The sequence below is a fragment of the Symphalangus syndactylus genome, chromosome 5, assembly GCF_028878055.3.
Source record: "Symphalangus syndactylus isolate Jambi chromosome 5, NHGRI_mSymSyn1-v2.1_pri, whole genome shotgun sequence".
In the NCBI taxonomy this organism is placed as follows: domain Eukaryota; kingdom Metazoa; phylum Chordata; class Mammalia; order Primates; family Hylobatidae; genus Symphalangus; species Symphalangus syndactylus.
The window spans coordinates 93,276,445-93,293,348 of record NC_072427.2 but is presented as its reverse complement, the minus strand read 5'-3'; the positions used below and the strand labels follow the sequence as shown (position 1 = coordinate 93,293,348).

At 48.0% G+C, this 16,904-nt stretch overlaps 1 protein-coding gene and 1 long non-coding RNA gene across 10 annotated transcripts in view; one reads left to right on the top strand and one right to left on the bottom strand.

The window, feature by feature from the left end:
• HLCS (holocarboxylase synthetase) overlaps window positions 1-16,904 on the bottom strand; it is a 245,739-nt gene that overhangs the window by 213,505 nt on the left and 15,330 nt on the right. For 3 of the 9 annotated variants that reach the window (XM_063639269.1, XM_055279673.2, XM_055279670.2), the window contains one exon: window positions 2,827-2,961. Coding sequence is in view for 2 of the 9 variants with exons in the window: in XM_055279667.2 (XP_055135642.2) it covers window positions 2,827-2,961; window positions 7,191-7,385 (330 nt within the window). In the remaining 7 variants the exon portion in view is untranslated. Of the gene's footprint in view, window positions 1-2,826; window positions 2,962-6,925; window positions 7,446-16,904 lie in introns of those variants that run through there. The other 6 variants (XM_055279667.2, XM_055279669.2, XM_055279671.2 and 3 more) reach the window with 6 other exon arrangements.
• Window positions 7,206-15,846, top strand: LOC134736652 (uncharacterized). The gene is made up of 2 exons (XR_010120788.1): window positions 7,206-7,358; window positions 14,321-15,846. It is a non-coding gene; the product is annotated as an uncharacterized lncRNA (long non-coding RNA).

The following is a 16,904-nucleotide window of genomic DNA, read 5'->3' as shown; positions in this document are numbered from 1 at the left end:
TTCTGGAGCAAAATTGAAGCTGAGCCTGGGCGCTGTCGCAACCCGGCCAGGTGAGTGCCGCTCAGGATGGCGCTGACACACCAGCCCCCTGCCACCTCAGCCCCTCTAGACTTTAGGAGCCACTCTGGACCACGAGGATGGGAGGGAGGCCAAGGAGGGGCTGAGGACGGCTGGTTGCAGGCCTGTAGGCACCCCTCAACACAAACAGCCTGGGCACCTTGGACGACATGACTGACAGCAAAAGGCAGACAGGCTCATAGGTAGAAAGGGGTGGGTCCCTGGTGACGCCCCACCTTCAAGCCAAGACCAGCCCAAAACCTGGGGACCTGGCTGTCAGTTCCAGGTGAAGCCTGTGGCCCAGAGTGAGAACTTACGGTGCTTTTTCTGGCCTGCCCATGGCTGCCCATGGACCAATCAGCATGCACTTCCTCCCTTCTGAGCCCGTGAAAACCTCAGATCCAGCCAGACTCACACAGATGCTGGGACTACCAGCTGCAGAAAGGAGCTGCCCACTTCAGGTCTCCTGAGAGCTGTTCTGCCACTCAGTGACGCTCCTCTCTGCCTTGCTCACCCTCCAGCTGCTCACTCTCCGCATACCTCATTCTTCCTGGATGCAGGACAATAACTCAGGACCCACCGAATGGCTGTACTAAAAGAGCTGTAAGACAAACCAGGGCTGAAACATGTCCCCGTGCTCACTACATTGCAGGCAAGAAGAAGGAGAGAAGAACTGTGGCCCTTCAAGAAGCCAAGATCTAGGGGCTCCCCAAGCCAAGGCTGTAAACACCCTCTTTGGGGCTCTGCAGTTCCCAGCATCTCCATGCTTCCAGGTGCCACCATGTTCCCCTTGTCCAGACACGGGTGCCCGCAGCAAAAGCCTCATTCAGTACACCTGCTCCAGCCACAGCCTTGCATGGAGCCACCCACCCCCCAACCCTGCACTTGCTCACCCACACACCCCTTGCCACTCTGCAGCCGGCTTGCCCCTGGTAGGTGTGCGATCTGAGCTGGTAGAATGAGCTGAGTGCAGCCTGCCAGGCCAAGTGGGTGGAATAAGCCCAGTGGGCACAAGCAATAATCAGGCAGAAGGCGCCGCTAGCCACAGAGGTTTCTGTCTGGTGAAAGGCATCCCAAGGATCCTGTGACATTAGGGGTAACGTTTATAAAATACCTAGCAAGGGCTCAATAAATGGCTTATTATTATCATAAGTGTCTACAGGGCTAAACGAAACATTGCAAACCTTCAGGAGAGAACGCACTGTCTTAACACACTGCACTGCTCCAGGCCCATCTGCCTGATGCTCTGCCCGCTCCAGGGCCCCCATCAGAAAGTCTCTTGCTATCCTATACTATCTGCACCTGCCTCCCCTTATTTTGGTTCACCCTGAATTCCAGTCAATTATTTCTTGTTTACTTCCCCGTTTTTCCTCTTCTCTCATCTCAATACAGCATCTTACAGACAATCTTCATGAAATGGGAATCCAGTAAACATGGCTAGTATCAGCAGAATCCCCACTGGATGATCTACATGGCAGGGAAAAATGGCAGGTGAGGACCCACAAGTGAGGGGAAGGAAGCTGCAAGGGTGGGTTGGGGTCAGACCTCCAGGAGCCTCCGGGCATGGACTGCACCTGGAGGGATGACAGCCACCAAAAGCTTATGCAACAGTGTCCCAACTGGATGTGGGTCCAGAATGACTAACTCTGGCCATCAAGAGGAATGCCCAAGGAAGGGACATGGGACAGGATATTTTCACAGCTCAGACAAAAGATAATGAACATGAGGATGGAATGAGGAGCAGTGGAGATGAAGGAGAGGAGCTGACAATTTAGGGAGTGCTGTTAGAACTCGTAACTTCACGGAAGCGAGGAGGAGGTGTGAGGAAAAGCCGGCTGGCGTGTTAATTTGGGATTTTCTCTCTTTTAAGCAAAAGAATACAAACACAACTCATTTTGGACATGTGGCTGAGGTTGAAGTATTTTCAGAATACTCAGGGAAAGACGTTTAGGACGTAGGTGGTGATATACCCCAGCCACTCAGGTTGATTTAGTATGCAAGAAATTGTAGGAATGGAAGAGGTGACCTGAGAGTGAGTGCTGCTCAATAAAAATATAACGTGAACCACAAATACAAGCCACACACATGGTTTTAACTTTCCTAGCAGTGACCAGGCGTGGTGGCTAACATCTTTAATCCAAGTATTTTGGGAGGCTGAGGAGGTAGGATCCCTTGAGCCCTGAGTCTGAGGCTGCAGTGAGCTATAATGACCACTGTACTCCAGCCTAGGTAACACAGTTAAGACCCTGTCTGAAAAATAATAACAATAAATTTTTCTAGCAGCCACATTAAAAACATAAAAAGAAACAGGTAAAAATAATTTTACTAATATATTTAGCCCAAAATATCCAAAGAGAAAGGGAGCCACAAAGGCTAGGAAAGAGCACTCATAAAAAGACAAATTTGAGGCCGGGCGCAGTGGCTCACACCTGTAATCCCAGAACTTTGGGAGGCCTAGGCAGGTGGATCACTTGAGGTCAGGAGTTCAAGACCAGCCTAGCCAACATGGCAAAACCCCGTCTCTACTAAAAATACAAAAATTAGCCTGGCGTGGTGGCGCACACCTGTAGTCCTAGCTACTCCGGAGGCTGAGGCATGAGAATCACTTGAACCCAGGAGGCGGAGGTCCCAGTGAGCCGAGATCACACCACTGCACTCCAGCCTGGGTGACAGAGCAAGACTCTGTCTCAGAAAAAAAAAAAAAAGCAAATTTGGTTTTGACTAAGACACATCAGTTCCTTATGGGACACAAGTAAACATGCTACTCACTGTTTCTGAAGAGGATGATCTCTGTAAATTCTCACTTTGTACCCAAATGCTCTCCGTCACAAATGCTATGTGTTCTGCTTCAAGTATAAAAGGAGACACAAGAAACAGGGCCCACTTGTTCAAGTCTTCAATGGACTGTATAGAGGGAAAGAAACATAATGAGATTGTCACTCCATACTACAACTGCCATAAATGTCAACCCCCTCTGAAACATACCCTCCCCTATAATTCCAAGTAACATCTAAATAAGCTTATCTGATGCTCCTCTGTAGGCCACAGGAACCGTGTTTCTTGTTTAGCTGTGACTATTTAAGCACCTGCAAAAGCCCATCTATGACTCAGGACAGCTTTAATATCTCTAGACAACTGTTTTCAAGTCATGAATTCTGAAACGGGGCCTATCCCCACCATTCCTCACTGCTTAGCACATAGTAGCTAACTGGGAAGTACACTTAAAGATGAGGAGGCTGGCCGGCACAGTGGCTCACGCCTGTAATCCTAGCACTTTGGGAGGCTAAGGTGGGCAGATCGCTTGAGCCCATGAGTTCAAGACCAGCCTGGCCAACATGGTGAAACCTTATCTCTACAAAAAACATACCAAAAAAATGAGTTGGGCATGGGGGTGGGCACCTGTAGTCCCAGCTACTCAGGAGGCTGAGGTGGGAGGATCGCTTGAGCCTGGGAGCCCGAGGTTGCAGTGAGCTGAGATCATGCCACTGCACTCCAGCCTTGGGTGACAGAGTGAAACCCTATCTCAAAAAAAAAAAAAAAAAGATGAGGAGGCCTAGAAGCACGTACCCACCAACAGAAGCTCCTTACTCACAGAAGCCTGAAGGGCTGTTCCTTCATTCCCTACAGCCATCACAGCACAGGGCACAAGGCAGTTTTTCTTTACGCCTTCCTTATAGTGAAATCAATCCTGCTCCTCTCCCTGAGATCTGGGAAGTGTGCAAGTCTCTGGATGCTCACACAGCAGTCAAATCCAGAGAGAAAAGCTATTTCAGGGAAAGGCATTTACCACATGCAGATGCAATCAGACATATTTTAATGGAATGTAAACTCCAGTCAGGAGTGATTGTAGTTTTTCAAAAAGAAGATTAGAATCAAGATTGGTTAGCAAATCAGAAATACCCAGTTATCTCTTGTTTTCTTTCCTGAAATCTCTCTAAGAAAAACAGCGAATTGATTTGAAAAGGCTTTGACATACAGGACATGGCCAGAGAACAAAAAGATGAAATCTGAGCTGGGCATGCAGGAGGCTTTCACCATCACCCAGAACAAAGGTAACTAGGCAGGCTCCACTGTGCTGCATATCAGTTCAATCTGTTTGACAAAAACCTACTGAACTAAATAATGAATGAAAATTTAGGGGAGAATTTGCCCCTCCGTCAGTAATCATAATTATCAATATAGTGGTTAAAAACTATGTCCACTTAGGCTGGGCGCGGTGGCTCACACCTGTAATCCCAGCACTTTGGGAGGCCGAGGCACCTGAGGTTGGGAATTGGAGACCAGCCTGACCAACATGAAGAAACCCCGTGTCTACTAAAAATACAAAAGTAGCTGGGCGTGGTGGTGCATGCCTGTAATCCCAGCTACTCAGGAGGCTGAGGTAGAAGAATCACTTGAACCCGGGAGGCGGAAGTTGCGGAGAGCCGAGATCGTGCCATTGCACTCTAGCCTGGGCAACAAGAGCAAAACTCTGTCTCAAAAAAACAGTATGTCCACTTTATCCAAGCATAGAATGTGTATACTAAACAGACAAAAAGCTTGACATGGCCAATTTGTATAAACTATCTTTGGTTAAACTTATCAATTGATTGTAGGGCATTCAATTATAAACATACACATTCAGTATGTATGCATTTGATTTTAAGTGTATAACATATGAGAACACGCCAGGCTTGGTGGCTCACACCTGTAATCCCAGCACTTTGGGAGGCCAAGGTGGGCGGATCACCTGAGGTCAGGAGTTCGAGACCAGCCTGGCCAACACTTTGGTGAAACCTTGTCTCTACTAAAAATACAAAAATTAGCCAGGCATAGTGGCTCATGCCTGTAATCCCAGCTACTCAGGACGCCAAAGGAGAATCACTTGAACCTGGGAGGTGGAGATTGCAGTGAGCAGAGATCGCGCCACTGCACTCCAGCCTGGGTGACAGAATGAGATCCATCTTAACATATGGGCATGAGATTCAGGTGTGTCCTTATTTCAGCCCAAGTAGACTGAGGTATCCCTCAAAGTAGACCCAAGTAGACTGAGATATCCACCAAATCATCAACCTGATCATATTTTAAATCTCAAAATAACAGTAGCCAACCACAAATAAATGGTCAAGCTTTCCACCTGTAGACCTTAAACATCACAGCTTAAACCCAACAACTATTAAATTTACTATTTCAGGTCAAGCTGCTATGCTAAACAGTCTCATTTCCTAATAAGAAAAAGATACGAACTAGAATAGGAACTGTGATTTAAAGGCTACAGGGACGCAGAGCATGGCAGTCCCATCTAGTCTGGAAAACTAAGAAATGACACAGCAATATCTAACCAAATCTGTAGGCAAAGCTTACTGTGCAGAGTGAGAGAGCAGAGTTACAGAATCCCTGCAAGCACCAGGCCACTCCTACTCTGGCCTGCACAGGTAGGCAAGGGCTGAAAAGCACTAGTTATGGTTAGTGTAGTTAGCAGAAGACCAGGGAGTCATGAAAATGTTCAAAAGTAAAACAGTCCAAGAAAATCAGACATGCCCATCTCAATGTTTTTATATGTCCAAACTTTCTATTCTGACTTAAATCCTAAATGTAATTGATCCAATTTGGAAACTACTACAAAAAGCTCACCCCTCAATTTTTTCCCATTTTATTGAGTCATCTTTCTCAATCAGGTTAATTCCCAACGCTCTAAGCCATACATTGTATGTAATGAATGAACTTCTTCCGCTTTTGTCTGGGTAGTGTCAGTTATGTGGAGGTGGTACTAGTTATGGGGGACCTGAGAAAACAGTCATTCATATTCAGTGTGTCATAATACATACATGGTACTAACAAGAAAGAGTATTTTTTATTTGCTAGTGGCACAATTTCATCCCATATCTAAGCACAGCCTCCACGCAATGTTCAAACCTGAGATAAGATTCAATTCCCCACAGGGGCTTTACAGTGTGACATATGCAGAAAACGTCATTTTAGTGCTAAAAGTGAGGCAATAGTCCAGAAAACAGAGGAAAGGGACAAGAAACTGATTAAAAGTAAAACATGTTTAAATATTAATGAGAACAATGCTACCGATGTCCATGAAATTTTGTGCAGTACTGCACTGTGAAGCTAGGCCCATTTCCAAAAACAGCTGAATGGAAAGATCTATTGTTCCCTTTACAGCAAGGCAGCAAACTTTTTACAGAGATTAATTGACTTGCTCAAGTCACAAGGTAGGTGACAGAGTGGGCTGAACGCGTAACCACCATCCTAAGCATTGGGTCAAAAAAAACAAAGGCTGACTGGCAACTGAAATTTAAAAGACGCAAAGACCATCAGTCGGGTGCCCAAGTTGGTGAATGATGCAACTGACAGAAGATGGAGAGGGGAAAGGGCAGTTTTTGTAAATTTGGGGACATCTGACAAAAAGCTGATGACACAGGTGGGGGTTTTTTGTTTGCAATTTTTTTTTTTCTTAAGACAGGGTCTTGCTTTGTCACCCAGACTGGAGTACAATGGCTCAATCACAGCTCACTGTAGCTTCAAACTCCGGGGCTCAAGTGAACCTCCCGGCATCAAGTGACCCTCCCACCTCACCCTCCCGAGTAGCTGGGACTACAGGCGCGTGCCACCACGCCGACCTGTTTTTTTTTTTTTTTTTTGTAGAGAGGGGTCTAGCTATGTTGCCCAGGCTGGTCTCCATCTCCTGGGCTCAAAGCTATCCTCCCTCCTAGGCCTCCCAGAGTGCAGGGGTTACAGGCATAAGCCACCGCTCCCAGCCGGCCACAGCTGTCTTTCCTGGTTCACGGTCACCCAAACGCCGGCTCGAAGGGTGGGAGAGGAGGTTGGGGGCGACCCCAGGAGGGCGCTGCTGGCGTCCGGCTGCCCATCCACAGCTCACGTCCTCACAGGTGCGCGCCTAGAGTCACGCGTCCACGCACCGCCCAGCGGGCCGGGAAGAGGCGACCGGGTCCGTGGTCCGAGTCCTGCACCTCCGGCCTCTCTCTGGGCCCCGGGACACCTGCCCCTCCCGAGCCGCACAGGCCGCACTGAGGGCGCCACTCCGGGGCTCCTGAACTCCCGGGCTCCCGGCGGGGACAAGGCGCAGGGACGGGGACACTTCCGGCTCGCGGGGCCCGGGTCGCCAGCCCGCCCGACCCGCCCACCTGGCTGTCGCTGACGCAGAAGACGCGGCCGCCGCGACTCAGGCACACGCGGGCGCCGGGAGGCTGCGCCGCCGCGCCGCAGAAGGTGAAGGAGCAGCGCGAGGCACGCAGCCGCCGCACCGTGGCGCGCACGAGCTCAGCCGGCCGGCGACCCCAGCGCGCCCACAGGTACAAGTAGCACAGCGTGATGAGCATGGCCGCGCCGCCGGCAGGGCGAGCCCGCCTGGCCCGCCCCAGCGCCCCAGGCCCGGCCCCGCCCCGGCCGGAAGGGCCGCGCCGCCCTCCCGGGCCAGGCGGCGCGGGGGTGGGGTCGGCGGGGGAGGCGGGGACCTGGAGGGTGACGCGGGCAACTGGAGGCTGCGGCGGGAGGGGCGGGGGAGCGGGGAGGCCGCGCCGGGCTGTGTGATGGATTGCTCCAGAGGCCGCGCCCAGGGCTTGTGGCGGCGGCGAGGGGCAGCGCCCGGGCGGCGGGTGTACACCGGGGTCAGGGGACGCTGGGGCTGCACCCGGAGAGGGGGCTCAAGAGGGAATGGAGGCCGGGGTGAGGGGCCGCGCCAGGGCTGAGGAGTGGGATGGGTAGGTTGTGGATGCGGGGGGAGAGGAGGCTCCAGTGGCTGCCCGACCTGTTTAAGCCAAGTCTGGCCTCCCTTCCTTGGAGGAGTGGGAGGCGGATTGAGAAGGGGGCTCTGCCTATGATCGTAGCCGCCAAGGCCAACGTTTACTAACCAGCACCACACCGGGAGTCCCAGAGCGCGCTCACACAGCCGCTACCCAGTCCACTTGGGAAAATAAGGCCGTTTTTATTAAATTACACTAAGCCTTCATGCAAAAGATTTTAAGGTCAATCACATACATTCACGGGATGCAATAATGTTTTTTAAAATAAGGACAGGAAACAGAAATTGAAGACAGATAAGCAGCAAGAAGGCTGCCTCTAAAAAGGCTGTGCCAGGAAGGCTTCGTATGGTGTTCTTGCTACATGTGGGTCAACAGTTTGACTGTAAGCATCCTAACACCAGTGGGAAAAGGAAAACATCACCATGATTTGGTGTTCTTGTCTCCAAGGGAAGCATAATTAGTCCTGACACAGAGGCTTCTCCCATAGAACCTCATTTCTTTAAAAGGCATCATGTAAACAACGTGTTCTGAACAGCTGTGAAGCACAGCAAAGAATTCCATCTAGTGATTTCCTATTCTGGCCCTCACTGCAAATAGGTGGCAAGATGCAGCAAAAGCAATCATGTACACCACGTCTATGTCTTAATCCAAGGATAGTTTTTGTTTGTTTGTTTTTGAGACAGAGTCTCTGTCGCCCAGGCTGGAGTGCAGTGGTGCAATCTCGGCTCACTGCAAGCTCTGCCTCCTGGGTTCAAGCGATTCTCCTGCCTCAGCCTCCCAAGTAGCTGGGATTACAGGTGCCCACCACCATGCCTGGCTAATTTTTGTATTTTTAGTAGAGACAAAGTTTCACCATGTTGGCCAGGGTGGTCTCGAACTCCCGACCTCAGGTGATGCACCCGCCTGTGCCTCCCAAAGTGCTGGGATTACAAGCATGAGCCACCGCGCCCAGCTAGGATAGATTTTTTTTTTAAGAGACAAGGTCTCGTTCTGTTGCCCAGACTGGAGTGCAGTGGCATAATCACAGCTCTCTGCAGCTTCAAACTCTGAGCTAAAGTGATCTTCCTGCCCACCATGCCCAGCTAATTTTTAAAAAATTATTTTTCAGAGACAGGGTCTCGTTGTGTCGCCCAGGCTGGTCTCAAACTCCTGGTCTCAAGCAGTCAAACTCCTGCCTGGATCTCCCAAAGTGCTGGGATTACAAGTTTGAGCCATGGCGCCTAGCCATAAAGATAGATTTTTAAAGTACCTTCGCCATTTGTTCATCTGCTTTAATATAGCTGCATAGAATACCGACTCCCAGAACTTCAGACTTTTGGTTAGATAACATAGTATATTTTCCCCCTTGCATATAGCAATAGATTTTTAAAAGAGAGAAAATCCAAAAAGAAATAGCTCAAAAGCAAGCATCTCTGTGGACCAGAAATAGAAGAAAAACAGAAAGTGATGAACAGGACTAAAGCCATATCCTACACTTCTCTACAGGACAGTGGCAGCTGGAAAGTGGGTTCCTGCATGGTAACAAGACCTTAAAATTGTGTCACTAGAGAATGACGTGCAGTTCCCGCTGAGGAGAGACTTGGCCACTCCAGGACAACACAGGACAAGTCAGGAATTTGAAAATGAAAAGTGCTCAACAGTGATAAATCCTAAATGTTTCACTGAACAACCTTTCAGATAGCCTTCCTGAAGTTTGCTGAATTATGGCTATAAGGACCACTCCCCACCCCTGCTAGGTATGGAGAGGTCATCTCTTCTATCTGAAGGTGACCAACATCTCCAGTTTTTCCAAATTCTCTAAGGGTTTTGAGACCACACCTTCCCACAGGTACCATAACTCCACCTGGCCAATAGGAATTTTCCAGGTTTACCCTTAGGCGTTTCAAGATATGGTCTCAGAATACCTCATGGGAAAATTACATTTTGGGGTCAATCCTGTATACCAATTCTAGGTTAAAAGCATGGGGACCACCTTCAACATGAGCTGACCCTTGCATTGAAGAGTACTGATACCATTCACGCCTGGGGAAGGAATAGAGGGAGGAAGATATGAAGGGCACAGTGAGAAGTGAAACAGTCACATAATAAGCTCTGTTTATGATCCCACCCTAAAATGATTTCATTTTGCAAAGGTCAAGGATAGAGTTGAGTTTCATCATCCCCATATAACAAAGGAATAGGGGAAGGATGCAAAAATAATACATCAAGGGATATTAATGTGTATGCACCTCATCCTCATCCTGTAGTCCCTCACTGCTCAAAGCGTGGTCCTTAGAGCAGCAGCAGCAGCATCACTTGGAAGCTCGAAAGAAAAGCGGAATCCTAGGCCCCACCCAACCCCAAATCAGCATCTGCATTTTAACAAAATCCCAAGAGACTCACAAACACATTAAAGTTAGAGAAGCACTGCTAACATCTTCCTCTGTCATTCCCTGGGTCTGGGCTACTCTAGACTCTAATAAGACATTTCCAAAATGATGTGGAAAATAGGACCACAGACTAGGGATTTTTTTTTTTTTTAGATGAAGTCTCACTCGCCCAGGCTAGAGTGCGGCGCGATCTCAGCTCACTGCAACCTCCGCCTCCCGAGTTCAAGTGATTCTCCTGCCTCAGCCTCCCGAGTAGCTGGGATTACAAGCACATGCCACCACACCTGGCTAATTTGTGTATTTTTAGTAGAGATGGAGTTTCACCATGTTGGCCAGGCTGGTCTCAAACTCCTAACCTCAGGTGATCCTCCCACCTCAGCCTCCCAATGTGCTGGGATTACAGGCGTGAGCCACCGCACCCGGCCAGACTAGGGATTTAGAAGCAAGACTTTGTCATTTATAAGAACACTGCAGAAAGGAAGAAGAGTGAACCAGTTAGCCACTGAAGACCACCTCTGAAACCCATCAACATGACTGGCTTTCTGTAGGGAAAGTCTCCACAGACTCAAAGTCTCTAGTTTCTTGCCCTTAGGAAGGCATGCCCTAGGAATAATAGTTTGGGGACAAGAGAGAGTAGAGTGTTTACTGTCCTATCCCCCATTAAATACATGGCAGAACTTCCCCAGGAAAGCCTATCATGCTGACATTAACTCAGTACCTGTTTGAACTTGGAGAGCATTCAGAATTCTCATCAGTCAAATGGCCAGAGCTGAGGAGCATAGCTTGTTTTGTTTGTTTTTGAGACAGGGTCTTGTATGTCACCCAGGCTGGAGGGCAGTGGTGCGATCCCAACTCACTGCAGCCTCGACCTCGTGGGCTCACGCAATCCTCCCTCCTCAGTTTCCCAAAGTGTTGGGATTACAGGCATGAGCCACCATACCTGGCTAATTTTTGTATTTTTTGTAGAGACAAGGTTTCACCATGTTGCCCAGGCTGGTTTCCAACTCCTGAGCTCAAGTCATCTGCCCACCTCAGCCTCCCAAAGTTGTGGGATTACAGGCACATGCCACCACGCCTGGCTAATTTTTGTATTTTTTTGTAGAAACAGGATTTTGCCATGTTGCCCAGGCTTGTCTCGAACTCCTGGATTCAAGCAGTCTACCCGCCTCAGCCTCTCAAAGTACTGGGATTACAAGCGTGAGCCACCGTGCCCGGTGGGATACTTTCTAAGAACCAAGGAACCATATAGAAAATCTTGGCCAGGTGCGGTGGCTCACGCCTGTAATCCCAGCACTTTGGGAGGCCAAGACGGGCAGATCACAAGGTCAGGAGATCAAGACCATCCTGGCTAACACGGTGAAACCCCATCTCTACTAAAAAACACAAAAAAATTAGCCGGGCATGGTGGCGGGTGCCTGCAATCCCAGCTACTGAGGAGGCTGAGGCAAGAGAATGGCATGAACCCGGGAGGCGGAGCTTGCAGTGAGCCAAGATTGCACCACTGAACTCCAGCCTGGGCGACAGAGCAAGACTCTGTCTCAAAAAAAAAAAAGAAAATCTTGATCTCTATTCAGTAACTTTAATACGTATATTAATATGTTCTTGTTTTTGAACAATCATGTTGTCAAATCAAGCAAAAAGTAATTTTATTTTGTTAATCAAAATAAAGAGAAAAGTAGATAATATTTAGAGCATCAAAAGAATTTAAATTAGAACATCTTGAACTATTGGAAATATTCATTTGAACTCATGTCTTTAAGAGGAAAATAATTATCTTTTCTAGCTCTTTCACTGAGATGGCCTCAGAGTAGCCTTACCCCAAAATGCACCTGAGTGCTCAGATTCTTGAATGGGTGCTCTTCTCCTCAGTACAAGGAACTAGAAATCCTTGGAGAAATCACTGATTCTGGTGTTCAAGAGATACCAGATAAGCCGGAACGTCTTATGCTAGGAAGCAGGGGAAGCTTCAAAGAAAATAGGTCCAGGCAGATGGATGCAGAAGACAAGCTAGAAGTGCTTCCACTAGCCAAATCAGGACGATTTGAGTATCAAATTGAAATACACCCAATTATGAAGGTACCCAATTTTCAAGAGCCGGCTGGGCGCGGTAGCTCATGCCTGTAATCCTACCACTCTGGGAGGCTGAGGCAGGCAGATCACCTGAAATCAAGAGTTCACCACCAGCCTGGCCAACATGGCGAAACCCCATCTCTACTAAAAATACAAAAATTAGCCAGCCGCAGTGGTAGTCCCAGCTACTCGGGAGGCTGAGCCAGGAGAATCACTTGAACCCAGGAGGCAGAGGTTGCAGCGAGCCGAGATCGCACCACTGCACTCAAGCTTGGGTGACAGAAAAAGACTCCATCTCAAAAAAAAATGAAGAGACATAAAATCCATGGTCATCCTCAATAAAATTAAATATTCTAAAAGAATGTAGGATAAAATGTGTTACTGCTGAGTTTCGTTATTTGGTTATGTTTGTATTATTGATTCATTTATTGTATTGATAAAGATTAGTAGATGGCAAATTCTTCCTGTAGAAGGTTGTTTGTGACCCAAGAGGGGATCAATACAAAGACCCTAAAGCTGGGATTCCGAAGCCCAGAGTCACGGGAGAGAACCAAAGCTCATCGCATCTGGTTTCAGACTCCTTCAGAGTTGGATCAGCCTAAAAACAGGACATGGTACAAGATTTTATTAGTTCCAAAGATTGTAAAAATTAAATTTATCCTGAGAATGTATCAGTCTGTGTAGGAGCTACAGACTTCTATGAGCAAGCAGAGGTAAGTAATGTTTTAACTTCAATTGAAAGAGGCTAAGAGATCATCTTCCTTCTTTTGAATTGAATTTTTTAATTATTATTTTAAAAGACAGGGTCTTGCCCTACCACCCAGGCTGCTCTTGAACCCCAGACCTCAAGCTGTCCTCCTGCCTCAGCCTCCCAAAGCATTGGGATTACAGGCATGTGTCGTGCCTGGCCTCACCCTCCTTGAGATTTCAGAATTGTTGACAGAATGACAATAAGTAGGATTCACTGTCTCCTTAAAGACTGAGGAAAGAAACCCAGCTAAACGTCTGATGGACAATGGCCTCGGTTAACCAGGACAGTAACTGTACAGCATCCGTCTCCTAATCCAGTCAAACTGAGTTACATATAGAAAGGCTTGAAAGAAGCAAAGCCATAGATTTATATTTCTGGATTAATAAGGAATCTATGCATATTTTTGGTCTTATATATACTTGAAGTGTGTTAGAGTATGTGGCTGTTTTAAGTACATTCTTATAACTAATTTGAAATGGGTACTTCTATCTTGAAATCTTACTGAGTTTATGAATAGTATTGAAACATCTAAGGGAATATTATTAGGTTTGCCATATTAATATACTGAATCTGCTAGATTGATAAAAATTATATAATCAGGCAACTGAAATGTATAAAAAGGAAATTTAATTTAAAAAGGACTTGGGGGCAGACACAGTGGCTCATGCCTGTAATCCCAACAGTTTGGGAGGCCAAAGTGGGAGGATCACTTGAGTCCAGAAGTTCATGACCAGCCTGGGCAACATAGGGAAACCCCATTTCTATGAAAAAAAAAAAAAAAAAAAACTTTTTTTTTTTAATTAGCCAAGCATGGTGGTGCATGCCTGTGGTGACAGCTTCTCGGGAGGCTGAGGTAGGAGGATCACTTGAGCCCAGAAGGTCAAGCTTCAGTGAGCTGTGATGGTACCACTGGTCTCCAGCCTCGGCGAAAGAGAAAGACTCTTTTTTTTCTTTTTTTTTTTTTTTTTTTTTTTTAGCAGCTCTGGAATGAGAATAGGTATTTGTAACACACATAACTGATAAAGGATTCATATCTAGAATATACAAAGAACTCCAAATCAATGAGGAAAAGTCAGAAAACCAAAAAAAGAGGATAGCTAAAGCTGAAAAAGCACTTCAAAAACAGACTGTACCCAGCTGCCTGATAAACATGAAAAAGTATGCAGTCTCAAAGTAGGTTCAAATTAAGACCTTCATGAGAATTGGTATACACCCATCGATATGGCAGAAATCCCCTTCTCAAACCCTGGAATTCTGGGCTCTACTCCCATTGCTCAAAGATCTGACCATTTTCCATTTCCATCCCTTCCATCTTTCTGCAGTACCTGGCATTCCTGACCATGCTATTTCTACCAATCAACAAAAACTACTAGATATTCAGAGAGTATTTAATACAGAGAGTTGGCTACAACATGACAAAACACCAGACAAGGGAGGGCACTGTGGCTCACGCCTGTAATCCCAGCACTTAGGGAGGCTGAGGCAGGTGGATCACCTGAAGTCAGGAGTTCAAGACCAGCTGGCCAACATGGTGAAACCCTCTCTCTACTAAAAATACAGAAAAGTAGCCGAGCGTGGTGGCGGGCACCTGTAATCCCAGCTACTTGGGAGGCTGAGGCAGGAGAATCGCTTGAACCCAGGAGGCGGAGGTTGCAGTGAGCCAAGATCGTGCCCTTGCACTCCAGCCTGGGCAACAGGAGTGAAACTCTGTCTGAAATAAATAAACAAACAAACAAACGGACACACACCAGAGAAGGGACAGTGAGGCAACCCAGAGAATAGAAAGAGCAGACAGCCGCGACCCTCTGCAGGGCTGAGGGCACACAGCACAGGTCAAGTTACCGTCGCCCGGGATCCAGGGTTTCCTGGTGGAGCTGGAATCTACAGATCAGTGCCGTGGCCACAGAGAAACAACTGCTGCTGGAGACATCAGCAGAGGAAGAAGGCGGAAAAATACTGTAGCCGCTCCACACCTCCAGCCCAACGCCCCATGGCAGAACCTCACTAGAGGCCCCATGGCAGAAGAGCCTCCAGGAACCTCCTTGTGGACCAGAGGAGAGAGAGAGGCGGCAGGAGGCAAGGGCGTGTCTAAGAACAAACGGGCCACGGCCAGCCCCTGGCCTTTCTGAAACTCCTCCCCTGGGTTCTTTTAAAATTCAATATTCTGCTTCTGTTCCTGTGTTGATGGGCTGAACTGTGTCTCCCCAAATTCTAATGTTGAAGTTCTAACCCCCAGTACCTCAGAATGGGACTGCATCAGGAGACAGGGACTTTAAAATAGTCATTCAGGTAAAATGAGGTCACCAGGGTGGGCCCTAATCTGTTATGACTGGTATCCTTATAAGGAGAGGAGACTAGACACAGATATGCACAGGGGGACAATCCTGTGAGGACAAAGGGAGAAGACAGCCATCTCCAAGCCAAGGAGAGAGGCCCCAGGAGAAACCAACCCTGCCCACACCTTCATCTTGGACTTCTAGCTTCCAGAACTGGGGAAATGAATTTCTGTTGTTGAAGCCCCAGTCTGCAGTACTTAGTTATAGCAGCCCTTGCGAACCAGCACATCCGAGTTCTCTGTCTCTGTCTCTAACCCCTCTCAACTGTCAGCCGTAAGTGAGCCTCTGCCCCCAACTTCTGGCCTCCTCTATGTTCTCTTCCTTGGTGACCCCATTCTCCCTTGTGGTTCAGTGGTGACCTCTGGCAGTGACGCTCAGTCCTCATGGCCAGCTCTGGCCCCTCCCAGGCTCTGGCGCCACAATCATCACTTCCACTTGTCTCTGCTTGGATGGTCTGTCAGCATCTCAAAGGCAACATGAATAAAACCAAATGCATTTTTTCCTCCCACAAATTATCTCTTTATCCTGATTTCTCTTATCTCTGTTCATGACTTGTTCACCTTTTCACTGGAACCCAGAATTCATGCATCTTGGAGTCCCGACTTCCCCAGCCCCTGTGTCTTGTTTATTTCCATAGCAGTTGGTGGGTGGGACCTCCGCAGTCTCACACGGTCCCTTCTTTCTCGTCCAGGCCCAGCTCAGCCCTCAACAGAACAGGCACTAGCACGACAGCCTGCTCGATGATTCCCAGTGCCCGTCCCATTTCCCATGGCTCTGCCTCATCCAGCACACTCTGCAGTTGACTGTCTAAAGCTCAGCACTGATCCCATCACTCCTGCTTCTCAAACTCCTGCAGTGCCTGCCCCCACCCCAGAAAGTGCAGGCAGTCTTGCCTGGCATTCAAGACCTTCCATTGAGCCTAAGCAACATAGTGAGACCCCATCTCTACAAAAAATTTAAAAATTAGCCAGGCATGGTAGCACGTGCCTATAGCCCCAGCTACTTAGGAGGCTGAGGCCGGAGAACTGCTGGAGCCCAGGAGTTCCAGGATGTAGTGATCCATGTTCATATCGCTGCACTCCAGCCTGGGCAACAGAACGAGACCCCATCTCTAAAAAGAAAAGAAAAAGACCCTCCACTGGACCCACCTAATCCGGTATCCCTCCTTGCCAGCCATTCACTTATTCCACAATCATTCTGCACCTCCTGCACACGAGGTGCTATGCCAATTACTGGATACATTTAATCCCTCAAACTCTGCAGGGTGGCCATTATTGTCCCCATCTTGCAAAGGAAGAAACTGAATTTTAGAACAGTTGAATTTTAGAACAGTTGAATTTTAGAACTTGAGCTCCCATAATTAGGTGGGGAAACTGATGTTTGAATTTGTGTCCTTTTGGCCCCAAAGTCTTTCTCTGGATAAACTAGGCAACCAAAAGCAAAGAATGCTCTATACCTGACAAACATAGAAATGAAACTCAAGATCCAAGACACAAGAGTGGCAGAAGGTTCAAGGTGCACCACTGCCAGCCCTGACAGCCTTTGTATCCAGGTCAGTCGAACAGGCCGG